Source organism: Ursus maritimus, unplaced genomic scaffold, assembly GCF_017311325.1.
Source record: "Ursus maritimus isolate PB19 unplaced genomic scaffold, ASM1731132v1 scaffold_16, whole genome shotgun sequence".
Classification (NCBI taxonomy): domain Eukaryota; kingdom Metazoa; phylum Chordata; class Mammalia; order Carnivora; family Ursidae; genus Ursus; species Ursus maritimus.
Genome location: NW_024424008.1, coordinates 44,924,596 through 44,951,537, shown reverse-complemented (window position 1 = coordinate 44,951,537; position 26,942 = coordinate 44,924,596). Strand labels below are relative to the sequence as shown.

Sequence of the window (26,942 nt, the reverse complement as noted above, 5' to 3'; positions counted from 1 at the left end):
GAGAGAGGGAACACAGGAGGGGGAGTGGGAGAGGAAGAAGCAGGCTCCCAGCGGAGGAGCCCGATGTGGGGCTCAATCCCAGAACGCCGGGATCACGCCCTGAGCCGAAGGCAGACGCTTAAAGACTGCGCTACCTAGGCGCCCCCCCCCCGCGCTTTTTTTTTAAAAGATTTATCAGCAGGACAGGGAGAGAGTCTTAGACTCCATGCTGAGCGTGCAGCCCAACATGGGGCTCGATCTCATGACCCTGAGATCACGACCTGAGCCAAAACCAAGAGTCGGATGCTCAACCGACTGCATCACCCAGGAACTCCAAGCAGTGCTGTTATTATAGGAGCATATTACATGCTGTGAATCCCAGTGGTAAGTTATTTAACTTTTCCCTTTTGTGCCTTGGCACTTCCAGGAAGGTGGACATTGAGAGACAGTTTTGCCTTATTTCCTTGCTAGCCTAGACTGGTCGGGGAGTCTGGCCCCCTCCCCTCACTGGGTCTGTCTTGGAGTTATCCCTTTACCACGTGATGGGAGACTTAGTTGGTGTCAGACAGGAGGGAGGACTGGTGACTCTTGTGTTCCTTTGTATTTAGGAAGGTTAGGAGGAGAAGAAAGGAAGATCACACCTTTACATTGTTTAATTCTAGACTGTTAAATGCATTTTCCGTTCTCTGGGAAAATACCCCCCACTGATGGCGAGTTCAGGAGTCGATGCAGGCTGGGGAGGGAGGGAGAAGCCATAGTATACATAGCAGATACACATAGTTGAGCAAACTAGACCAGGCCGCGTTTAGAGACACTTTATTGACACAAACAGGGTATTTCCTGAAAAACACTCCATACTGGCATTAGGTTGTGGAGAGCTTGGGTGATCAGGAACATTTCTAGAGTTCAGAAGAAGATGGGCTGTGGAAAATCAAGAAGAAGCAGTATGAAGGTGACGATGTGGCAAAGAGATGCAGCGGTTAGTTGCAAGACCGCCAGAGTTCGCTAATTGTGTTTGATGGTGTTTCCCAAATTGACAAGCGCTTGGGCTAACGCAGCCCCCCCCCTCCATCACTCACACTGCTGTCAGATGCCGTTCTTGCTGGGTGGTAGTTCAGGGGGAAGAAGGGTATTACCAGCGTTGAGGCTTGGCTGGCCCAGGATATGGGGTGCAGTCTGATCTTCCACAGCTCAGACTTGCTCCGTGTGCTTATCTACGGGTCCTACTGTAAACTCAAGTAAGAGCGCAAGACGAGGTATCTACCACGGCGGACTTGCAGAGATAGGAAGAGCTTGGCTGATGGTATTTTTCAGACCTGAAGCCACAGGGTACACAGAGGCTCCAGGTTGGGGCTTGAGACACAGTGCGTGGACACACCAGTACTCCTCAGATACACTCACAGGGACTGGGTGAATTCACTGAGTTGGGGATCTTTCATTTACAAAAGGAGGGGAGAGGAAAGCTTCTTTGTTGTATTTTTCCATTTCTATGTTAACCTGGGGAAAGGGGAACCAAGATCTGTTCCGGAATGTGTCTGGCTCTTGCATCTTCCTGCAGACATGCCAGTTACACAGCCTCTGCCCCTGATGTCAGGCAGGTGCACAGATCCTGGGTTGGGTGCACTTTCCCTTTGATCTAGCAGTTCTGTGGGGGGAGGAGGGAGCTACTGCTGTCTCTTAACCATTCTCTGCTCTACACGTTTCTCCAGCATATTCCTGCTTTGAAAAATTCCTTTCCTACTAACCTGTCTAGTTGGGCATCGAAAGAGAAAGCAGAAACTCAGAGAATCAGAAATCTGGGCGTGTGGAAGTTGGGGGATGAAGGAAGTAAAGGATAACGCTTTTAAACAGATTGAAAGTAAAGGTTGGGGTAGGGGCAGGCCTGACTGTCACAGTATTAACGTTCAGGAGGCTGTGCTTTAAGACTGGGCTGGCAGTAAAGGTCAGCAGGGCAGGGTGTCTACAACGCCAACTGAGTTGAGCAATCCAGTTCTTGGCTGTTACAGCAGTAGTAAAAGAAAAATCAGACCCAGCCTGGCTTGGCCTTTAGTGAATTGTGTTATTGAGGGATCAGTCATGGGACATACCCAGCACCAGGACAACAGATGGGGTTCCTAAAGTAATAATAGCCCTTGAGGACATTTCTAAGCCCTTTAATAAGAACAACATGCCAGCTGAAGTTTCCAGAGCGATGCACGTTTGATCTGGCTCCTCTAGGAATATGGGGAGAAACAGAATGGGGAGGATTTGAAGCAGGTTGGGGATGACAGGTTTTGTAGTGCTGATCAAGTCTCCCAGGAAGGACTTGAGTTGCCATTCAGGAGAAAGAGCAATGTGCAAACCAGCTAGAAAGGGAAAACCAAAACAAGATAGAGTCTCAAAGCACATCGCGAGCACCTGCTAAGAAGCAAAGTGGCGGAGGGGCAGTCGAGTGGTGTCGGGGCGAGAGAGGTGCGACACCTCGGGACGTGCAAGAGAGGCGAAGAGGGGATGGAAATTCAGCAATGAGAGGGAGGGAAGCAGCTGTGGTCTGAGTGGAAAGGGAACTGGGCCAGGAGTCCGAAGAAGACCTGACCCCAGCTCTCCACTTACCAGCTGCACGGATGTAGAATGTGGTAAAGCTGCTTAGCCTCCGACAGCCTCAGTGTGCTCGTTTGTTACACGGGTATCAGTAATACCCCCCACACAGGGCCAGCTGTAGAGAAGAACTAAGCGGAAACGAAAGCACCGTGTAAGCCGTGTTGCTCTAATGACAGAGTTAAGGATGAGAGGGGCGGAGAAGTTAGAAACAAGAATTGAGAAGATTCCTTGTAAAAGATAAAGAAGGGGAAAAATGATAGGTGCCATTGAGCTCATTAAAAACCACTCAGGAAATAACCTGGGTTGGGCTTTTTGAAAAGGAGCAAGGCGGCCGGCATGCACACTACGTGATTATGGGTCTGATGAATTTGCGTTGTCTCCTGGAAGCAAGAGGAGGCTGCGCCGGGAGTGAGCCGCTTGCTTCTGCTGTAAGCTCGGCCATCCACCAGCCACGGGACAGGAATCTGTGCCTATCTATCTTCCTAATTACAAAGTACGGAAAATAATCTAATTCTGTCCCCCCTTTCAGAGGAATTGTGTGGGAATCACCGATGAGAAAGGTCTTGAGTTTACCAAAAGTATTTTCTTCAATAAAATTGGACTCTTGAGGATGTGAGCAAGGGCTTGTCTCAAGTAGATCCCCCAAGGATGGAAGAGCTGAAGAAAAACGAGTTTGTCAGCTGAGGCCCAGAGCCAGTGAAGTGTGCTCTTTCCCTCATAAGTTCCCCCGGATCTGAGGGACCTCTCACTGCCTGAGCCCCGCCACCGACATGCTCTCCTATCCCATAAAGCAGCCTTCCCCTTCCTCCTCACTAGGTGCCAGAGGACATCACACTTGGACCAGTGACTCAATTGAAACAAAACGAGATACGGACTAAAATTTTTTCAGTGTTCCTCTGCTCTCCTCAAATCCAGAAAAAAACCCAACAACGAGACATCATGGAGTCACAGGTGAAATATTTGGAAGCCGCCTAGCCCCACCCGTCTCTTCACTCACTCACGCGTCATCCATCCGAGACTACAAAGCACATTTCTTAGCTTAAATGTCATTCCCAGATGCCACTTCCTCCTGGAGGATTTTTCATCTTCACTGAGGAAATTCTTCCAGTCTACCCTGTGTCCTACCCCAGTCTACTCCGGGCCTTTCAGCCACTTCCCAGTTACCTGACTCTATCCGAGTTAACCTCAGCCAGGCAATGCACCCCCTGTGCTTGTGAACGATGGCCGTGGCCAAGCTCAGTTTCAAGGTCTTTTTAAGAAAAAATTATCCCATCTCCGAAGTCTCAACTGGGCGGCCCCTAAGGCTTCCTGTGCTCCAGTTGAGCCTCTGAGGTCTCTCACTCAGCTGAGCCCGCTCTGAGTCCCAGTTGCCTCCTGTAAAATGAGGAATAATACTGATCTACAGGAATTTAGAGAGGAAGAACTTAGGAATTTCTGTTCCAACGCCCCCAGGGAAATAATGCTTCCCAACTATCTCAGGTGGGTGCTCGCCTTGGAGGACGCATCCACGGTACCCTAATAGGGTTATGAACATGTTGTATGACTTTTAAGAGCCACTTCTGTCTTTGGCTTCTTGAAGGACTGAGCCCAACTTAGGCCTTAGAGACCCATCGGGATTGAGCCCTAGAGTTCCAAGTTCCAAGAACATTTTGGTCCATGCTTCGTACACTTTCTATCACTGAAGAATCTAGAAAGGCATGCATTGCTCTGATGCTCTAGTCAAGTGGGCCAGGAACTTGAAAAAAACTGACTTCAAGGAATCCCACTTCATGACACTCTTGCTTTAACCTGAATTAATCATTCCTGCTTCCTTCCGTGAAGACATCCATTCACTTGCAGCAATGAAGGATGAGCCAGGTCCAGTCAGTGAGGGACAGAGGGATGTGCCATCTCCAGCATTTGGACAGGGTCATTTGGAGCCCAGGGAAGAAGTCCAGTTGGCGTGGGTGCTCCTCGCCTGAAAGCTAGAACAGGGTGAGGTTGAGTCCATGTAGAAATGTTGGCTCCTCATTCTGGCAAAATCTTAAGGTGTGCAGAGGTCTGATGGAGTCAGGAAGTCAGAGGGGAAAGTTCAGACGTGAGCGGTTGTATTATGAATGAATAGAAGGATGGATGCACAGGGGAAGCAATGTGGCCCTGGGCACCCTCCTGACGCCGTTGACATCACAGAACCCGGAATATCCAGTCCCTCAGTGTCCAGACCACCTACCAACGATAAAACAACTCACTGAGAATTTCCAGCCAGGCCCAGTCCAGCCCAGTCAAAGACTCTGACCAAATCCACAATCCTTACAAAGGAGGGAGTGGGGGAATGGCTTGTCACGGTGGGAAAGAAGTTCAAGTTGCTCCAGCACTGAGGCCAAGCAATTCACCTTCTAAAGGGCTTGACCTACAGCTCTGTGACCTGGGCATCATCAACTTAAAGTGGTACCCTGAGCGGGGGGACTCTGGGTAGGGTAAAAATCTAAGGGGGCAGATTTAAAGTCACATGGGTGTGGATGGACAGAGTCACTTGCACGAGCTGCCGTCCTGAGGCACCTTCCCCGGCCCTTCCCTGCACGTCACTTCAGGCACACCCCCTATTCCTCCACTGGTACCGCAGAACTCTCTTTGTTCTCCGACGGGATGGCAAGGTAATCGGACCTGCAGGAGGGCAGACGGGGGAAGAGAATCAGTACTTTCGTACCCAGCAGTGGGAACCCAAGAAAAGGGAAGGAGTGGGGGCACAGGAACAAGGACGTCTGCAGAACAGCTCTGCATCTCCTTCTGCCTGTGGTTCCCAAGAGAAAACCAGAATGGCCCTTTTAGCGGGGACTAGAGCACTAGGCGTTGTTTGTATTTTTTTTCCTTCCACTAGCAATGCGTGAATCTTCCCATTTATCCACGTGGGTCTCAGGACTTCCTATTGTCATGCTAAAATGTTGGCCACGCTGCTGGGTGTGAAATTATATTTTATAGTTGTTTTAATATCCATTTCCCTGATTTCTGCTGACATTGTACATCTTTTCATAAGTTTTTAGGTGATTTGGGTTTCTGCTTCTGTAATTTGACCGTTGATTTGCTTTGCCAGTTTTCCTTCTGAGATACCTGTCTTTTTCTCATGGATTTTTCTTTTCTTTTTTTAAAGTTTTCTTTATTTATTTGGGGGGGGGGTGCAGAGGGAGAGAAGAATCCTGAACGAATCTCCCCGCTGAGTATGGAACTCGGCACGGGGCTCAATCCCAGGACCCTGAGATCATGACCCTGAGATCATGACCCGAGCTGAAATCAAGAGTCAGCTGCTTAACTGACTGAGCCACCCAGGCGCCCCTGGATTTTTCTTTGATGGTTTCACGTCTTGAAAATATCTCCTCCCAGTTTGTTGTCTGTCTCTAAACTTTGCTTATGGAGTCTTGTAATGAACAATTGATTTTCATAGATAGTGTCATGAAAATTATCCTTCTTTCCTCTCTGTGCCTTTTGTATTTTAAGAAATCCTCTCTATCCTAAGGTAATGAAGACAGTGTCTTCTATTTCCCTTGACTGGACTTTCAAGTTATACATTTTACCTTGTCTTTAAATCCACTTACAATTTATTTGTTTAGTGTGAGAGATGGGGAATCTTTTTTTCTTGATCTATTTGGAGGGGGGCTCTCGGTTTTGCTCTCTTTGTGCCGTATGCCTATGTCAGGATGGACAAACTCTTTACTCCAATAGCTCTGTAAAAAGTCTTCATATCGGATAGGAAAAGTCCTACCAGCCATCTTCAATAAATATTTTTCTTTCTTTGAAATAGGCGAACCACGGCTCATGAGCTAAGAATGGTCGGAAGCGTTGCCAACCAAGAAGGAAAACCAAAGAATAATATACAACAGAGACCCTGTGTAGAAAATAGTCACTATGTAGCCATTGCTTGGTTTGGACTGGTTTTGGCCCTTTGGTCTTCCATGTGACTTTTAAAATCTGCTAATTGAGTTCCTTGAACAATCCAATAGGGACTTTGATGTAAATGTCATTGAATTTACAGATTAATTTCAAAGAGAATTGCCATGTTTGCCTCAGTGAGGTTTTCTTCTCCCATTTATTTAGGTCTTAAGTCTTTCAGTAAAGTTTTGTAATTTTTTCCTTAAAGGTCTCGCACATTTTTATCAAATGTATTCCCAGGTACTGGAGCGTGTTTGTTGCTACTGTAATGGAAATTTTTTCAAATGTTTTAACTATTTCAATGTTTTTCTAAATGTTTGTGGCTGGACTATAGGTGGTTTTTATACTTTTATGTTTCGATTTGTATCTACAATCTTGTAGAATGTCCTCATTTGCTCTAATGGTTTGTCCATAGATTCCCTTGGATTTTCTATGTAGGCGGTAGAGGAGGTCATGGGGAGGTCGTGGCTGCCGGGTGACCTCTGAGCTGGACTCCAGCAGTCAAGTCCCCCCACGCCCCTCCCTCGCTTTCCTTGGAGTGTGCATTCCACCTGCCTTCCCCAGTCCCAGAAGCTGCGCCAGGGACACCGTCTTAAGATAGTGATGTGGTGTTGAGACTATCTGGGCAGTATGCATGTCTGAACCTAGTTAAGGCCTCTACACAAACCTTTAAGATTGTGGCAGGCTTGTCTTGTGGCTGCCCAAGAAAAGCCTTGTAAGTACCTTCCCTGCCTTGTTCAACCTGCCACCTACCCATCTGGAGTGGCCCGCCTCTTCCTTCCGTCTCTCCCTGACCTCTGATCACACCAGGGAAACTCCAGAGGACGTTGCCAACCCACGATAGATAATTATATTGGGTGTGAATCATGATACTTTGGTGTCTTCCCTCACAATTGCTATGCTTTTTTTTCTTTTTATTTGCTTAGTACACTCCCTAGGATCTGCAAGTTAATATTGAACAGAAGCAGGGAGACATGTTTCTAATATTATAGGCAGTTCCAACACAGCTGGAATTTGCTGGAGGTAATCTGAGTAGCGGCCCTTTATCAGTTTAGAGATGACTGGTGTTCTGGTTCAGTATTTATCCTGCTCAGGACAGGTCGTGCTTCCTGGATCTGAGGGGTCTTCCCTCAGCCACTGGATCTCTGAATATTATTTCTCCTCCATTCTGTCTGTTCTATTCTAATGGATCGTCTCATTTTCTTTCTGCGTGTTTCATTGTGATAGTCCCTCTTTTTAGATCTCTGTGCTTCCTTCCGGATAACTTCCTTACGTGTATGTCCTGCTTGTCCATGTCTAATCTCCCGGTGAGTCCCTCCATCAAGTTTTAAATTTCATTGACTTTTTTTTTCATCTCCAGATTTCTTAGATCCCTATTGAGAATCAGCCTGTTTGTGGGGCGCCTGGGTGGCTCAGTCAGATAAGCATCTGCCTTCAGCTCAGGTCCTGGGATCGAGGTCCGCATCCGGCTCCCTGCTCAGCGGGAAGCCTGCTTCTCCCTTTCCCTCTGCCTGCCCCTCTGCCTCCTTGTGCTCTCTCTCTGTCAAATAAATAAATGAAATCTTTAAAAAAATAAAATCTGCCTGTTTGTTTTTCTTAGCAACTTATTCTCTTCTCATGCTTTTGGCTCCTCCTCTTAATGCTTTAACTCTTCGAAATGAACTTCTTTTCTAAATTCCACCAGGTCCTTCTTGTGTCCGAAGTTCCTGGGGTTTAATCCTGCTGTTTGTTCCTTCTCTTGCCTGTTGCTTTTAGCTTTGGATCAGTGAAATCAGCAGAGGGGGCAGCAGAGCTCTATGGAGGGCATCCTGGTAAGCCTCAGCGGAGAGAGGGTCCCTTCAGAATGGTTTTCCATTTGCTCCCACATGGTCATCACTGTCTGGGGACTAAGTTTTTCACTGAATTTCTCAGCTTAGAGGCTCCTGGATGAGGTAGGTAGGCTAAATTTAAAGCCCAAACATTGTGACTGCAGGCTCGTGGTTACGAATTCTCAAGAATCTTTTATGTTTCTATTTGGGAGTCAGGCCAAGGTAGGTAAGTTTCCGTGGGTTTTTCCCCAGGCTGGCAGACTGATCTTCTGATCTGTCCCTGGTACGTGTTGAGGCTTTTGGAGGATCCTGGCTCTGCCGGGGGCCACGGTTCCAGCTCTGTTTTTTGTGCAGGCCCAGTTGTTGGCACTTTCTGTCCAAGTGTGAAAATCCGAGCACCTAGGTTTCACCAGGAATGACAATCTCCCCCAGCATATCGCTACTTTCTATCCTTATATCAGTTGTAATTCTTACTTTCCTGAGATCATAGGTATCATGCAAAATACTTTCTTTATCATACATTTTTAGGTGATCTTATCTGCCTACAGTTTTTAGGATATCACCTCAGCAATGTTGCTAGCCTTGTAAACCTATGAGGGTTCTGTCCTCTCTTCTCCCCAAGTAACAGGCCAGAGCAGCCTCTTAGACCCTCAGGCCCCATCATTTCTCGGATGCGCTCACTCCCGAGTGACCAGGGCCTTGGTGAACACGGCCAATGTATAGTCTGGACGTCGGAGAATGAGAGCCCCCACTCTGGGTATCCAGTTGCTGCAGACTCCAGGGCAAAGAACGCGTGGCTTGGAGCTCCTTAGCTAAGAAAAGGCAGTGCTCCGATGGCCTGCTGGGCTCCACAGTGTACACCAAATGGCTGAGCGCGACAGAAAGAGCACGAACGTTTGGAATCGAGAGGCCTAAATCCCAGCCTCTCCTCTCATTATCTGTGTGGCCTCAGCAAGCCACTTAACCCCTATAAGCCTGCTTCAACGTCTGTAAGATGGTCATAATAATGCTAATTTCATAGGATTCTGATGGTAGCTTATGGGCTTTATTTTACATCGGAGGTTAAAAGTACCCATTAAGAGGCATGAATCAAAACCTTGTGTTGCCTCTTATAACAATCTTGGGCAAACTCTTCCGGGCTCAGTTTTCTCATCCGTAAAATGGGTATATCAATACCGCTTATGTCAAATGTTGTTGTGAGGAGAGCGGAGGATGGTGTCGATTGCTTAGCACCTCACCTGTGACAGCAAGTACCCCGAAGGTGCCCACTAGCATTATTTTGGCATCTTAGAACTTACGCGTTTTCTTGGGCTGCCTCTTCGGCCTTTGAGACCTTCCTGTAGCAATATATCATCTCGATGAGCAGCCACAAGGTGAGGAAGACCAGGAGAATGTACATCATGATCTCCGAGACCACCGAGGTGAAGTCCTCTCCAGCTGCAGGGGGACAGTGAGGCTCAGAATAGACTCGCGCAACAAAGCCAGCGCTGTCACTGGCTCACGGATATATGAGACCTATTTTTAAGTGTGGCTTAAATAAGCCCTGGGGCTAAGGAACTCGAGAAGACGTCGGAGAGATTTAATTAATATCCTCTGATGCTCCTGTCTGTCCGCTTTCTCCCCGACTTTCTTCTGGAGTGGGGGATGAGGAGGAATGAGGAGTGCACGAAATAACAGAGCAGTGGAAGGAGTCCTGGGACTGAGTGAGATAGAAGAGCTGGGTCCCAATTTTGTGTGAAGTCATTTCCCCTATTTGAGACTCATCTTCCTAAAATGTAAGGTAAGGGTGACAGCTCACGCCATGACATGACCTAGTGTGTTCAAGAACGTCTTCTGAGATGGGACGGTCCATACAGGAGGGAAGAGGAATGTGGGGCATGTGTCTAGTTCAACCACCCATGTCCTCCGACCTTACAGTGGCAGAGGGAGAGAGCGTGGGCAACGTGTCCGCGGCCAGTGCAGTCAGCACCCCCAGTGATCTGGGCCTGTTCTCTACAAGTCTGGATTGGAAACAGGGTCCTTCCCAGTCCATCTTCCTTCCAGGTCATCCCAAACCCAAACAAAAAGAGAATTGGAGCATTCCATGTATTAACTGGGCTTTCTGAAACACAACTCTGATCCTGCCATTTACATGCTTAGAACCCTCCGTGTTCCATGCTGCCCTCAGGACAAAGACCAAAGTCTGTGAACACGGCGCACGAGACCATTCACAGTGCAGCCCTCTTCTCCTCACTGCCATCTGGCGCACCAGCAAAACTTCACTTCCCGTATACACTGTGGTCTTTAGGGATCTGTGGACATTTATTCGTCCCCTTTCCTCTTCCTCGATGGTACTGAAACCCCCTCTGCTACCTCTGTCCCAATATCCCCTCCTGCGTTTCAGTCTCCCGACCATTCTCCCAGGAGTGCATGGAGGAAAAGCCCACGCGCTTTCCTCATCCGTCCATCGTGACACCTCTCATGTTGTATTGTCATGTGTGTCTCTCTCTTCTCTAACGGTGGTGTGTTATTAAGAACACATTTTACTTATTTCTGAATTTTCAGCCTGTTGTCTAATCCCGGAATATTTGAAGTACTCAGTAAGTATTTGTTGAATGAATGAATATAAATAAATAATTGATCTTTGTTTCATGGCCAACCAAAATGACAATTAAAACATGACATATGGCAAATGTCCTGATAGATCTTCCTTTCTAGTGGGAAGGAAGGTTGTAGCCACATCTCCCATTGCTAACTCCTACCAGTAAATTAGATTCATGTCCTTGGTTATTCATAGGCCCCAGGCATCCGTAAGGCCTCCCTTACTCATTAGCTCATTGAAAGCCCAGAAGAGCCACAGACATGACCCTCAGCTCAGAGAAGCAGTCCAAAGGCTCCACGATCATCCAGGTCTCCTGGATGCTGGACCTCCTGGAGCTGGAAGTCACAGATGCAGCTTGAGGCACAGAAGAACACCATACCCATCAAATGTCTTTTTGTGGGCCTGCCGCTACCTGACTTGTGATGTATTCGTCCTAAAGCACACATTTTAAATGCAATAGCCCAGAAGTAGGAGCACGGGAAGGTATCTATGCTCACTATTTTTTGTCCCTTCTAGGTGAAGAGACCTCAGATTTTTGTCTTAGAGCCAGGAGGGCAGAGCTTAGGGTGGGATAATTTCAGCTTGAACAAAGAGAACCAGAGAGATTCTGGGAGACCATAAGAATGGAGCAGATGCCATGGGATGTATCATGGTGGAGCGTGGAACTCTGAGCCTTCTAAGAACAGTGAGTATCCGGGGGGAGGTATTCTCGGAGGCTGCCACGGGGTCACAGAAGAAGAGAATGAGAGGAGAGGAAGGGAAGGGAAGAGGGAAGGGAAGGGGGAAGAGAAAGGGGAAGAGAAGGGAGGGAAGAAAAGTTATGAAAAAAGGAGAAGAAAGAAAGAGTAGCAGGGAGTGGGATGGAGGTAAAGGAAAAGAGGCAATGGACACAGACCTAGCCTGGTGGGCCAAAGATCTGGCCTGTAGTCCTGTGTCTGGTGCTAATTTGCTTCACGACTCTAGGCAAGCCCTTCACTGATCTCCCCACCACAAACTGAGGGGCACCAGAGCTGCACCCTCCAGTCAGTCACCCAGGGAGTCATTTCTACTGACAGACACCAGACCTCACTCCAACCTACCAACTCATACCCACAAGAGTGGTACGGAGATGTCTACACTGAAGAAAAGCCCCCTGGGCGATTCTGACGCCTGCTCTTTGTTCAGAACACCTGGATGAAATGAGAGCCAAGCTTCCTTCCAGTCCTCGCATCCCAAGAGGATCTGTGGTTCTGATAACAAACTTGTTTTCCTTCTATTCTTACCCAAGCTTTGCTCTGGTGCCCAGCAGGCCGACTGGTTCCGCTTTGCCACACTTTCCACTGGCCTGAGGGTCTCTGGAGGCAAAAGCCTGAGAGAGCAGTGGGTGGAGACAGGCACCTTCCTAGTGTCTGGCCCTCACCAGCCAGCAGTTCCTGGATGTGAGCAGTAGAGGGCGCCAGCCTCTTCTCCCCGGGGAGAAGAGGTGTGTAAACAGAGAGGATAATGGAACTTCTAAACAGAAAAACACCTTAGAGAGCTTCCCGTCCAACTCATTCGTTGTACACAAGAGGAGATGGGCTCAGAGGGGGAAAATGGCTCATCGGGTCTAAATGCCAGTGGTCTGAGAGTGCTTCTGCGCGTTCAGAACTGACCTACCTTCCGTTTTAATCTTATTGTCCACATCGGGACAAAATCATGACCTCTCTTACCCTGCCATTCGCCCTCAAGATCCTGGACTGGATTAAAACAGAAACATTTGAGTTGGGTTGATGAAAGGACTCCCTCCCCCCACTCCCCCAACAAGAAACTAGCTGTGGGAAATCTGAAGATTTTAAACTAAAGACTAGAAAGTTCTTTCTCCCAGTTGAGAATGAGGTTACGTAATGGGAGATGCCGGGGATGGGGAAGGAGGGTTGCTTGTCTGATTATTGTGGGGTGGGGGAGGGGAGAGACAGAAGAGCAGTGGTTCTCAAAGTGTGGTCCCCAGCAGCTCGGGCATCTCCTGGCCATTCGTTAGACGTGCAAATTCTGAGGCTCTATCTACAGAATCAGAAAGTCTGCATTTTAAGAAGTCCGGCAGGGGATTTTGAGGCTTGCTGAAGTTTGAGCACCGCCGGTTCCGGGATGTCTGGGTTACATACAGGAGGGTTGGATGACCTCTAGATAACCTCATGTGATGTCCCTGTGCCCATCGAGTCAGGGATTCAACACAAGCCAGAGAAGCAGGTGCAGCTGATGGGGCAGCTTTCGGCTTCATGGAGGCTGCCCTCCTTCTCTAAAGATGACAGTTAGGGGATGAAGGAAGAGGTCATTCTGCTGTCATCTCTGAGCCCTTCCGCTCTGAGGAAAGGCACAGAGAGGAGGCAATCTGTCAGGCAGTTTGCGGGAAGCTGGCTGAGAAAGGAAGACAAGTCAATGGTGACATTTTTAGATATCACCACTACCGATTTTTGCACTCTGCAAGGGTCCCACTTGTGTAGAAACCCACCATCCTCCCTCCCCTAAGAGCAGGGCACCCTCGACACCCTGTGCCCCAGCCTCACCCTCCTCGGTGACTCGGAGGGGGATCAGCCGTGTAGTCTTCACAAAGGGGCGATGTGCCTCAAAAGCAAACTCCCGGGACACGTTGCAGGTGTAGAGGCCAGAGTCATTCAGAGTGACGTTAAGCACAGTGATGGACACATCCTGCAAGTCTTTGCTCCCATTCCACTGCAGGCGTCCTTGGAAGGGGCTCTCCACTTCCTGCTGGCCATTCCGATACTCATAGATCTGCAGGTAGAGAAGCAAAAGAGAGTAGGGAGAGAAAATAGGGTAGGAGAGCCGCGATGGGGGCAGGGCAGAGCAAAGGAGCAGAATTGTGCATGGACAGGAAGAAAGGGGACCGTGTTACAAGGAGATCCCGAGTGTGGGAGTAGGATGGGAGGCTTGGAGGGGGGCAGGGAAGAGAGAAAGGCAGGGAAAGACGAGCAAAAGTAAACAGGTATCGGGGCATATGGACACAGCAAAGACAGAGGAAGCGGGAGGCAGAAAGAAGGCAGGCGGGACAAAAGAGGTGCAAAGGAAGAGAACCAAAGAAGGTAAGTGAAGGGGATGCCTGGGTGACGCAGTCGGTTAAGCGTCTGCCTTCGGCTCAGGTCATGATCCCAGGGGCCTGGGATGAGCCCTGGGTGGGGCTCCACTGCCCCCCCCCACTGCCCCTCCTACCCCTCCTGCCCCGTTCATGCTCTCTCTCTTTCTCTCAAATAAATAAAATCTTTAAAAAAAAATTTTTTTTAAAGTGAGTGAAGCATACAGGAGACCAGGAGGGGAGAAATCGAGAGAAAGAAAGAATTGGAAGGAGCCAGGGAGAGAAGAGAGAGTAAGATGAGCAGCCAGTGAGAGAACAGAGCAGAGAGACCGAGAAGGGCAGCTTCCTGAGTCACAAAGACTCTGAAAGCCTTGGCCTCAGAACCTGACTCTCTGATCTGGTTCTCGCTGAGAGGATGTGGTCAGTCTGGGCCAGGTCACCGGAAGGGGACCCAGGACGCAGAAAGTGTCACAGATGGGGAGAGCTGCCAACTGATATGCACCCTCAGGTCTTTCGCTTTGGGCTGAATTATAACTGAAAAGTGGTCTCAAAGCTTCTTTTCTCAGACACCCCCACCTTCTTATTCTCTACAGCTGTGCTGTCCATTCTAGTCTGCATTTGGCACGGTGGCTACTTACATTAAAAATTAAATGACTAAAAATTAAATAAAATGTAAAATTTAGTTCCTCTGTTGCACTAGACACATTTCCAGTGCTCAGCGGCCACCTGTGGCCAGTGGCTACTGTGTGGGACAGCACAAATATGGAACACTGCCCTTGTCACACAAATTTCTAGATGACAGCAGTGCTGTGTATGTCCACTACAATCTTTTAAAGTTTCTTTTCTTTCTTCAGATTCAACTTCTACTCACTCTGGGGAGACCTGGAAACAGAGCTGGTGGCTGGCATACAACCAGGCCTGAGGCCAATGGGGGCCTTCGCATCTGGCCCAGACATCCAGGTTCCTGTAACCTGGGGACTAGCCTCTGTCACAGTCAACTCTGAGTGAACCCCGAGATTTCAGGGGAGTCTACTGGTTCCAGTGCTGTCATCCAATTGGAACAAACACTCAACCCTGCTATTGTCTCCACTAAGTCATTGTAGAAAAGGAACTCGCCTCCACGGAGGTGGGATAATGCAGTAAAAAGAGCTTTGTATCTCTGGTTTGAATCTAAGCTCTTCTATTAATTTAACTTCTTTGGGCCCCAGGTGCCTCACTTATGTACTTATACCTTTTCTCTAGCAAACACTTATATCGTGCTTCTTATATTCCAGGGCTATTCTAAATGTATTAAAAATTAAAGCTAACAACTTTGAAGGTAACAATTCTCTGAGGTAGCTATGCTTTGCACGCCCATTTTAGAGATGAGGACGTTGAGGCCCAGAGGGGCGAAGCAAATTATCCCAGGGCACAGAACCCATAAGTTGTGGAATCAGACTCAAACCCAGGTTCCAGAGTCAGTGAAAGTGTGCGTAACGGTCACCCCCAAGGTGGTATTCAAAGCGTGTAATGACCATATTGACAGCGGCACTAACCAATCAGAACTGACATTAGCTACAGCACAGGGTGGGGTCTTGGAAGCTCCCTGCTCTGTCAGGGTGATCCCTTAGTTTCTAGAACATGGGGAGGTCCAGAGGTTCCTAGTGGGACCGATGGTGGTGAGGTCACTTGGGGGGCTTGGCACAGCAAATATCCACTATAGAACTATTTAAATATTTTACTCAGGGTTGCATCTATACTGGGTATACCAGTTGAAAAGCAGCTTGGGGGAGGTGGCTGGGGGGATGGGGTAAGTGGGGGATGGCATTTAGGAGGGCACGTGATGTGATGAGCACTGGGTGTTATATGCAACTGATAAATTATTGAACACTACATCTGAAATGATGTACTATAAGTTGGCTAATTGAATTTAAATTTAAAACCAAGAAAAGCAGCTTGGTCATCCCCGTCATTCTTATTTCACTGGGATTGTGAGAGTTCCATGAGCTCACCTACGCTCTTCCATATGATGGCGCGGAGTGTCATTTCAACGTTTCTACTAATTTAATCCGTCCACTAAGACGGTGCAGAAAATGAAACAGAAACACCTGCGAAGGGCCTTATCGGGTGACCAGCGCGCAGCAGGCTCGAAGCGCTATTTCTCTCTTCTCCCCCTTCCCCTGCTTGTAACCAGGAGCACCTGTCTCTGGCCAAGCGCCCTTCCTTTCACAGAGGCTGGGCTGTCAGTTCTCTGCTGGGGAGCTGTCAGGGCTTTAAAAAGAAAGAGCCAGTGTGTGTCGGATCTTCCTTCCCCCAGACTCTCGGGAGCCAAGCACACAACAGCAGAGGCCAGCAAAAGAAAGGCCAGAGTCAGCAGCCGGACGTACAAGGAAATCTTTACCGCCCTCGGGCCTGTAGAACCATTCCACCACTGTGGTGGCCTCCACCTCCTCCCTCTTCATGCAGGAGATGCAGCGCAGCTTCATCGGGGTGCCCTGCACGGCCTCCGTCTCCGAGGGAACCTCCACGCACACGGGGAGGCAGACGCCGACTGGAGAGAGGCCGGTGACAGGGAGGGAACGGCAGGTGTTGGGGAGGCGGGCACCAGGAGAGAGGATTGGAGAGCAGGAGGGCGGGAGGAGAGACAGAGAAGAAAGATTCGTGAGACAAACTTGAAAATCGCGTGTACGGGTATGTACATCTTCACCTGTGCTCCCCAAGGGTGCACGCTCAGAGCAGACGGGGGTAGGCTAGGGGGGCCGCGGATGACCCGGAGTTCACTGCAAGCCTCCCAGGATGCAGTCAGGGCGCGGTGCAGCCCTGAGCCCTGCCCTCAAAGACTTAGAGTCCGGGTGAGAAACAGGGCACATATCCCCCCATCCGTTGACCATCCATGCGCCCCTTCATTCAACCACCATTCACTGAAATCTACTCCATGCCAGGCCTGATGCTAGGCTGAGGCACAAAGAGGAACCAAACACTAACCACACCCTAAAGGCATCTAGAATCTAGCAGGGAACACATACTCCTAAGTATCATGAAATGGGGCCACGATGAGTGCTATGCTGGCGATGTGCTGTTCCCAGAGGAGGGCCAATTATTCCTGGTTGGACTGGGGAGAGAGAAAGAAAAGGAAGATAAGGCTGGGGTGTAGAAAGGGAGCTAGGAGCACATTGTGAGGACCTTTGTATGGCCTTGACAACATGAAGGGTCAGATATTTGCAAGCCATGGAGAGATGTCATTATATCTGAATTTTATGAAAAAAATGTAGGTAATTCTGATGCCTGGTGGGGGATGGAGCAGCAGCGAGGAAGACAGTGAACTGACCACTCGGCTGGAGTGATGCTTTTTGCAGAGGAGTGGAGAGAAACAAAGTTAAAAATCTGGAGAGATGTCGGAATGCGGGGGACACCTTGCATGCCACATGGAGGTCTGGACTTACAGTCCCTGCCCTCTAGAAACTTGTAACCTATAAAAAATTGAGTACATCAGACTGTACTTTCAGAATGAGTCAAAAGTGGGATGCGGCTGCCAACAAAGCAAGTGGAAATGTGGGCTGCATTAACAGCTGTACAATGTGCCGAACGAGGGAGAAACGGTGCCTCTATACTGTTCAGAACAAATCTGGACCATTATCGTCAGTTCAGGATGTCACAGTTTGCAAAAAGTTGTTCAATCAGTGCATGCCCAGAGGGGAGCAAGCTGGAGAAGGGTCTAGGGACAGAATCTGGGGAGAAACAGATGGGAGGATGAGGGGTGCCTGGCTTGGACACAGAACTTATCTGTCTTCAAATATTTGAAGGCTGGCCTGTGGAAGAGAAAATGAATTCTGTCCAACTCCAAAAGTTACAAGAAACTAAGTTTAGCTCATTTTAAAAAAATAACAATTTTCTGGTGCTGAAGCTGTTTACAAATGCAAAAAACTACTTGGTAAGAGTTTACACCTCATTGTAGAGAAGATTAAAAAGGGGGGTGACCATGAAGGATTCTTATGTCAGGACTTTGAAGGCCCCTTCTGATACTACCTTCTCATGAATTAATAATAAAAACGGAACCCCTAAAAAAATGAAATGATACACACACATATTTAAAAGTTAGTACACTATAAATGGTTAGTCTGTTTCTGTATTGGCAGACATTCATTCTAAAAGCAGAGGAAAACTTTATTTAGAGCTTAAAATGAGATTGACCAACTAATTGAGTCAAAAAATAAATTACATTTGACTGATTCCAAAGGCAAAAAATGTCGTTATTAAACACGGAGTTTAAAAAACAAGTGGCACTAGGATCTGTCACCCCATTGATCGCCAGGGTTGATTGGGCTGATCTGGCTGGCTAGGCAGGTGTCCCATCCTCTCTCACTGCTCCATGTGCGTCCCTCCCAAAGCTGTGCACTCAGTGGAAAAGGACAACCTTATAGAGGACCGTTCTTTGCTCAAGGGCATAGAGTAGCTGCACTCTCCTGCTAGAACCTCCAAACAAGCTCTCAAGTCCATTTGTAAAGGAACATAGGATAGTCACGTTTTTCCAAGACTCCAGACATGTCCAAATGAGGCACTGCATGTGGCAGTCTACCTTTCTTTAAAAACAAACAAACAAACAAGTAGCACTATGACGAAGTTTAAAACATCAATGTAAAATAAAGTTAATTGGTTTTAAAACTCTCAAGCAAGCTGGGGCTGTCTTATCTGACAGTCTGTAAGAAGGTCTCCTGCTTCTGCATATGGACCATCGCTTTAATGGAGAGAGGGTCTGTATCTGGAGAGAACTGACCAGAAACACTTTCAGAATGTGATGTGTTTGAAGTCCTGACTGTTGACCTGGTTGAAAAAAAAGAGAAGAAGGTGTGGTCTGTGCAATAGTTTGGGAATGAAGAGAGGTGCAGAGAGTGGGCATTAAGAACTCTGCGTAGCAGGCAGCCTTGGGGCGCATTCATATTTAATGAGACATGGTAAAGATAAGTTAGTTCAATGATGATGACTTCAAAGCAGCATAGGAAAATGGACCAAGGAATGCAGTTACAAACACAGAGTTAGGATCAAGATGTATTTGGCAACTGAAGGCCTGGGTTTATCTGCTCTTTAGCCCCTGAGACTCAGTTTATTCATCAACAGAATGCTGAAAGTAACATCTATCTAATGGAGTCATCATGAAATTTATGGAATGATTTATATGAATGTGCTTTGTACACACATCACTTGTTAAGGTATTTGCCCCTCATCCATTTGTTCACCTATTCAACAAATATAGTGTGTGCTTATTGTGTGCCAGGCACTGTTCTAGGCACTGACAACACAACAAGGAACAAAACAGAAACCACCCCTGCTCTCATGGAGTCTACAGTCCAGGGGAGGGTGAAAAAAATAAGAAATATAACATTATAATCAGCGCTATGAGAAAAAGTAAAACAGAGTAGAGGAGCGTAGACACATGGGAGACAGCCTCATCGAGAGGGTGACAATGAGTAGGCACTGAAGGAAAGAAATGAGGGCAAGAAAGGAGATACATGAATAACTGTGTGGAAGTGTGCCAAAATAGAGGAAATAGCATTTCCAGGGTCCTACGGTGGGAGTGTCTGTCAAAAGCAAAGAGCACAATAAAGCGCAGGGAACAAAGTGAGAAAGAAGGACACACGAGCCAGGGCCACATCACAGCTGGTCGTGTAGACCGCAATTAGAACTTTGACTTTTGCTCAGAGTGACTTGGAGAGCACTGGAGTATTCCAAGGGGAAGAATGATATGATTTACACAAAATTACATTATCTGACTGCTATGTTGAGAATCAACTGGCGAGGTGAGGAAGGACAAGCGTGGAAGCAAAGAGAATAGTTAAGAGGCTGATACACCGATCAGATCGAGAGATGGCTCAACGGTTTTTCTTGGATGAAGGTGGTAGTAGAGTTGTTGGGGTTTGAAAAGGAATAATTTGCTGGACCAACATCCTCAAATAGGTGACAGGTGACATGACTTAGTGAACAATTAGATGAACTGGTCTTAAATAGGAGCACGGTTAGTTCATTTATAGTTAAAGGAAGGAGGGCGGAATATATGCAGTCAGGAAGATGACAGTGGATAGCAGGGCAGTCTATCTTTTTCCTGAGTTGCTCCTGAGATGACAATAATCCCAGGTATCATCAGAGAACAAGTGCTACTGATCTCCTTCTCCTTGAATTCTGCTCATGAGGTCCTGGATAGTGCATTGCAAAATGGCCACAAAATTCTGTCATCCCTCTTTGCTTGCCCTTGGCAATATGACTTGCTGCTTCCAGCCCTCCATCAAGAGGTGAAATCTGTTTATCCACCCCATGGAGACTGCCTGTCTATGAAAGCCTCTAGATATCCAAGAAAGCTTGTACATATGGTAGGTATTCAATCCCCATTGCTGAGTGTAAATAATAAACTCCTAGGATAATCTTGGCCAAATCATTTCACTTTCGGTCTCTTCTTCAATTGCCATAGTAATAATGAAGAAACTTCTAAGAAGGTAGGATATGATGTTATTACTAATAATTATATTTAACTAAGGAATAGTATCAATCTATTATGAGGTGGAGAGTAATGTGTATAGAACCAACTCCTCTAATACCCCCAAATCTTCTTCTTCTTTGGCCATTACTATATTTCCCCTCCTGAGCTTGCTCTAGGATGCTTTCCTTTGTGCTAAGATAATAAAGGCTTTGATTAGAATGTAAATACTTTCCGAAAGAGAGTAATAAATGAAGTTATCTGTAGATATTAATACCCTGAAATGATTTCTCTATCCAATTAGCCAGTCAGTTAGCAGAGCCTTGAAAGAACGGAATGCAGCAAGATGGGCTGCTGGGGGAAGAGAGGAAAACATTCCCCAACACGGCAGACATCTGGGAGAGCAGACCTGGGCCTACAGGCTAAAAGGAGGCCCTTAGGAAAGGCAATGGCTTGGAAGAGAGGAGGAAAGGTGGTGGCTCAGAAAAAGGATGAGAGGACAGATACCTATATGGCAATACTGCATAGCAGCACATGTGTCCATAACAAGTGCTAGAACAAGTACTAGAAGACTGAGGTCAGGAGACAAGAATTCTCTACAAGTCCTTCCCTCTCCCTGAGCTCATTCTCTCACCTCTAAGTTGGAAATAATACTATTTTCCCCTGCCAACCCCCAAGGATTGATACAGTGACCAAAAACAAGTAATAGATTAAAAAATGGTTTGCAAACTATAAAGCATCAGGCAAGTGTAGAGTTTTTAAAAAATTATTATTATATACTTTATTAAAGGAAATAAGGGAAGTTTTTATAATAGATGCAGAAAATAATATAATGGAAAAGATTCTTTCCCTTCATATTTGCATCATGTGAAAAATCAACTTGGGAAGGGAGAACGTATCTAGTCGAAGTGGTTTCCAATACTAGAATTACATTCAAATAAAATGAAATTGCATTTGTGAAATGAAGCCCTTTCTCTTACATCTGATGACCAAGTTTCCCAAACCATCCCTCTTTCCATCTGCAGCTTTTAAGCTTCATGAACCAATGTTCTGGTTGTAAAGAAGCTGAGAATTAGCAAGGATGGGTGCAATGTGCACACTTCTTCCAAAGGTTTTATTTTGGAGTGGGGTAGGGAGTGGGGGTGAGGAGAGGGGTGGACACTGCCAAGTTTAGCGATATTCTGTAAATACTCCTTACTATTCAGTCTTAGACATTATCTGCCCCAACTTCCAAACTTTACATATGAGGAACCAGATGCTCTAAGGTTGTTACAAAGCAAACTAATGGCAGAGCTAAGACTCCAAACCAGGCTTTGTAAGTCCTAAGAGGTGCTTGGAATATGGTATGCTCATCCCCTCCACTGGAATTCAGGCAGGGATGCTAAAAATTTAAATTAAACTTTGGGAAGAAAGGCTCTGTAGAATTGTACCCCAGCCCTTCTCTGCAACTTCATCTCCCACTGCTTTCTTATCCAGCCAGACCAACCTCTCCTAAATCTCATGTCCCTAGTCTTAGCCTCCCCTGAGGAAATCCCAGCCTTAAATCTTCAAGGCAGGTGAGATCATTGGCAACCTATTATGTCTGCTTCATCTTCAGGTCTAGTCTACTCTACTGGGGATGGATGGCAGTGAGTCTGCCCTTGGGACTGGCATTACTCTCCCTCTTTGTCCTTCCCGGACTGTCTCATCAGGCATTTCGTTCAACAGGAAGCTTGGCTTTGCTTTTGGTCACATGCAAAATCCAGATAATGCTGGCAGTCAGTAAGTCCTGAAGGCTTAATAAAGAGATACTAAGGCAAAGAGGCAATTCCCATCAGCATATTTGCCACTGCACTGGCAGAATGGGTCTCATGCCAAGCATGGGAGAATAATCCCACATGCCTAGTTTCAGTAAAGCAGGTGGGCACGGTCACTTCTAATTATCCTGGTTATTGACTTTGAGCATAGAGGAAGGTAAAAGCATGGAAAAGGTGGGAAGGTAGAAGATCATATGAAGAGCACCTATATGTGACCCGAGGATCTAATCAGAGTCAGCAAGACAGAGATGCCCAGAACTACACAACCACCACATGCGTGTGCGCGCGTGCGCACACACACACACATCTTCACCAATCCATTCAGATGTCCATTCTAACATGCTCAGACATACTCTAACACACATATTCAAACACTGAGGCATATACATCCACAGAGTACAGCATTCTCTCAATCACATTTTCAGACGTTAGCACGTAGACTCATTAACTCTCTCTACACACACGCAGACACACCACTCCGACACTACTCTGCTTAGGTTTACTGTTGCAAGCGAAGGTCTTCCTTATTTGGAGGGAGAAGGTCACCTTATTTTCCTCACAGCAAACAAGAACCTATTTATTTTTGAAAGCAAAAAACATTGCTCTCCAAATGCCAAAGCACCTTAGCTTCATATGTTCATGAAAAAGAAAAAAGATGCAATGCCCAGGTGCCTATTTATCAAAGACATAGCTGCAAATGGCTGAAGCCTATTTTCCTTATTAGAATTAAACAAATGGATCAACAGCTAAAGTGTTTTCATTCTCAAAATGCGTGCAACCAGCTTTAAAAAAAAAAGACATGGGAATTACTCTGAGGACAGACTGATTCCTCATTGAAAAACGAAATGTAAATGTAACCAAGATTTTTCGTAATGAACGTGGCTGCATTCCCTTTCAGCAAAGGAAAAGGGAAAAAAAATACTTTGGAATTAACAGGAAACAGGAAGAGGGGTGGAAAAACCACCAAAATGCAGCAGGAGTGAGGAGGTGTTTTTCCAATCTCAAAATCCCAGCTCTCACGGAACCCCTATGGATCTCCATGTCTGGCAGACAAGCATAGAGGGAGGGCAACCAGGGCTCCTTTCTGTCACAAACGACATGAATTAAGTGTTATTATTGTTGGCATTATTACTGTTATCTGCGTCTCGCATGGCAGGGTGCTGGTACTTACCCCAGAAGACGAGCACGAGGGAAACCAGGGGAAACAATCTGTTGAAGGCAGGCATCTTTTTTCCGGCGGGTGGCTTCCGGGGCTAAACAGAGAGATTCCCTCGGTCAACAACTAGCCCTCTCAGATACTTTCGAGGAAACCCTTTGGGACGAACTGCCCCAAGAGGGCGACTTTCTGACTGAAATAAGGGTCAAGCGCCGGCGACTGGGGAGGCTTTCCGGGCGGGGGTTTCAGCACCAAGCTACCCTAGCGCACCGCCCCAATTCGAGGGAGCCGTCAGCAGCTTCGCGCGCTCTCCCTGGAGCCCGTTGCTGGGATCCGGCTCAGCACCACGGACAGTACCTTCCCCGCCCACCCCGGAACTTCACAAATTCCAGCGGCTCAGCTGCTCCTCCTGCTTGAGCCTCGGTGACAGCTCAGCTCCGAAGAGAGCAGCACGGCTGGCTTTAGGAGGCTGGGCTGTCGAAGGGGTCCATGTTGATCCACCTCTCACCTCCCCTGGGAATAGCTACTCTCAGACCAGGATCCACCAAGACCCACGAGCTTCGGCTTCATCCGCCTGCACCGCCTTCTCCAAGCTGGGCGTGCCCCCCACGCCCGAAGCCACCCGGGCCACCCGTCTGAGCTCCAAAATTCGTTCCACCTCGGTACCGTCCACACCCGCCCTCTGCTCCCCGGGAAGGTCCGGAGGGGCGGGGAAGGAGGCGGAAGCTCCTGTCGCGCTGCCGATCTCAGGGGGAGGGGATAGGGAGGGTGGGCCCCTTCCCCGGAGCTCGCCCCCAGATAGTGCCGGGGCCCCGACTCTGGGTGGCGGGTGGCCAACTGCCCTTCTCCAGGTCCCCCTTGACCGCGTATGTTCAGTCAGCCTTGACATGCGCAGGCGGCTGTCCACCCCCACCGCTACCACGGACCCACCCCTCGTGCACACACTCCCCACCTCCAAACAGGCGTGCCCCTCCCAGGGCAGAGCGCCTCGGCCGAGCGGTGGGCGGAGCTTGGAGCCGCGCAAACACCTCCAGACCTCGCGGTTTCTCTGCTAGCTGGCTGTCTCCAGGTCTCCCTTTCACATCCCCGCACCTCTCCCCAGCACCGGCACACCTCCTCGCACCAATTCACACCCTCCAGGCAACCCCACTCCTGCTCCCGCACAGGCATGCTTCTCTCCAGCTCCGGGAAGGGGAGGGCCGAATCTCTTTCAGGCAATGATGTCATCTGTAATGTACACTGTACATGAGAAGCTCCGGGCTTTTCTCCCCCGACCCCATCCCCTTCTGTTCTCCCAATCTATTCTTTGTCTAGCTTTGATTAATTAGTTCCGGTCACAGGAACGCAGCAAGATAATCCCTGGTTAGGGGAAGTGGGGTAGGGGTGAGGTGCACCTGTTCCCATGTTCACCTCCTCATCCGGGGAGGTGATCCAAAGGTTAGCTCAAGAGTGGTGCTGTGGGTGGGGGTAGCTCCCTCTTGCTCTAATCGCTTTTTTTCTTTTCTTTTTTTAGTTTAAAAGCAGATAAATTGTGGTTTGGCTTCTTCCAACTATTAGCCACTCCCTTGTCCTAGCCGCTGTTGCAGCGCCCCATCTCTGCAAGGGAAACCTGAAACTTTAAATTCAAACTCAGATTTGTTATAAACTCAAACTGACATAACAGATTAGGAATGCTTGGAACCGAAATGAAAGATTAATACAAAAATCTCCCCCTCCCCCCTTCTTGTTCCCTCCTGCTTCCTTTCTAAAAGGGGAAGCTTGACACCGATACTCCAAAAAAACAACCGGAGAGTAACAGCTGACTGTAAACGAACCATAGGCAGGAAATTCTCTTTCCTAACATATGACAGAACAGCAGAAGGTCTCCAAGATAGGATCTTCTTCCTGGGCAGGGAGCCACCAGGCCATAAACTCTATGTTGTTTTGAAGGCCAGCCCTTGAAGCACAGTATATTAAGCTTGGAAGAGAAGTTAAAGTTGGCTTAATTCAACCTGTCCAATTCATGAATCCCCCAAGAACATTCTGGATGAATAGGCTCCATTTTTAGTGATAGAGCTTACTACTTCCCAAGGTTGTCCCTTCTGTTGTTTTTTTTTTTTAAAGATTTTTTTATTTGAAAGAGAGACACACACAGAGAGAGAAAGCGTGTGCACAAACAGGGGGAAGGGGTAGAGGGAGAAGCCGACTTCCCGCTGAGCAGGGAGCCAGATATAGGACTCCATCCCAGGACCCTGAGATCATGACCTGAGCTGAAGGCAGATGCTTAACCGGCTAAGCCACCCAGGCACCCATCCCGTCTGTTGTTTAAAGAAGTTCTTTACATTCAGTGGAATTCTGTACACTCCTCGTCCCTTCCCACACTCCATTAAGTGGTCCTCAAACTGTTTTTGTCACTTTCTCAGGAGGATTTTTAGTCTGTCAGCATGATTCTCAAAGTGACATCTAGAACAGGAAATGACATTCCCTGTGTGGTCTGACCTGTATAAATCCAGGGGAATCATGACCACACTCGCTTTAGAGGGTATATCTATTCAAATACATTACTGCCATATCTCACTCATAATGAGCTTGTGGCCAATTAAAATTCCCAAGTATTTTTCACTTGAACTGTTGCAGAGTCATTTTTTGGTTATATGGGAAATTTTGGGAAAATGATTACGGAACTACATTTATTGCTGTTAAAATTTATCAGTTTCGGCTGTCACGTCCTGTTAATACTCTTACTGAATCCAGAGTCAATCAACCAACATAGTTCTCTTTTTCAGCTCTGTTTTATCTCTAGGCTTGACAATCACCTGATCCAAACATAGGTTTTTGGTGTTTTTTTTTTTTTAATAGGGGGAAAAAAAAGAAGAGTCATGATTTTAGAGACCTCACTCTAGCTTGACAATGAGTTACTAATTAGACTTTTTGGTATGATTGCTCAATCACAAATACATATTGAAATGTATCTCTCTATTTTCCATATTTATAACATGACACATCCTGAAAATTTAACCCAAAAGGTATATGTGAGAAAAATTACATTGATAATGGTCCAGAGAAAAGAGGTAGGATCAGTGGTTTACATTTACATGGAAATAGATTTTCAGCAATGTATTTCAAACAATTCCAAAGTGGTACGAATTACCTTTTGTTATGTTCAAGCAGTTGCTCTCCAAAGAATTACTGGGATGTTGTGGGGAGGGGGGGAATCTTCTATAGGTTAGAAATTTGGAATAGATTACTGATAAAGTTCCAACAACCTTTGAAATTCTATGATTTTATTGAAAGTCCTATCCAAATACATAGAGCAACTGGGATATTTTCAGTCTGATAAATCTGTCAACCACCACCCCCACAACCACCACCACCACAGTGGGAATTGGCTTAATTTTACATAATTTTTCTTACATCCATTTGTGCTATTAGGAAATAATCACAATGTTCTTTTCTAAATGTTTACCAGTTCCATTTTAGTCTCTTTGAGGATTTTACAGGAGATTTTAGGAACAGTATATTTGCCTCTAGTCTGCATGTGACACTCTCTTTTCTATTGAAAATAGGAGCATTTGGTCTTTTCAGTTTTCTGACATTTCCTTTGATTTTTGGCAGTGACTCTCTGTCACTTTTGCAAGTACCTTAAGTTCCCTGAAGTAACATTCTGCT

General features: G+C 47.1%; 1 protein-coding gene across 6 annotated transcripts; it reads right to left on the bottom strand.

Moving 5' to 3' along the window:
* Positions 1-779: 779 nt before the first annotated feature.
* On the bottom strand, positions 780-24,468 carry SCN3B (sodium voltage-gated channel beta subunit 3). 6 transcript variants are annotated; one of them, XM_008689940.2, is made up of 6 exons: positions 24,247-24,468; positions 23,310-23,391; positions 16,264-16,427; positions 13,374-13,599; positions 9,569-9,707; positions 780-5,202 (listed from the first exon to the last, which is right to left on the bottom strand). In XM_008689940.2, exons 2-6 carry the CDS (start codon positions 23,362-23,364, stop codon positions 5,139-5,141), a joined length of 648 nt encoding a protein of 215 aa, XP_008688162.1. In that variant the 5' UTR covers positions 23,365-23,391; positions 24,247-24,468; the 3' UTR covers positions 780-5,138. The 6 variants fall into 6 exon arrangements, with proteins under 6 accessions (XP_008688162.1, XP_040487032.1, XP_040487031.1 ...); XM_040631098.1 differs by lacking the exon at positions 24,247-24,468 and adding an exon at positions 23,953-24,185 and having other exon boundaries at positions 780-900; XM_040631097.1 differs by lacking the exon at positions 24,247-24,468 and adding an exon at positions 23,953-24,183.
* Between the last annotated feature and the right edge of the window lie 2,474 nt (positions 24,469-26,942).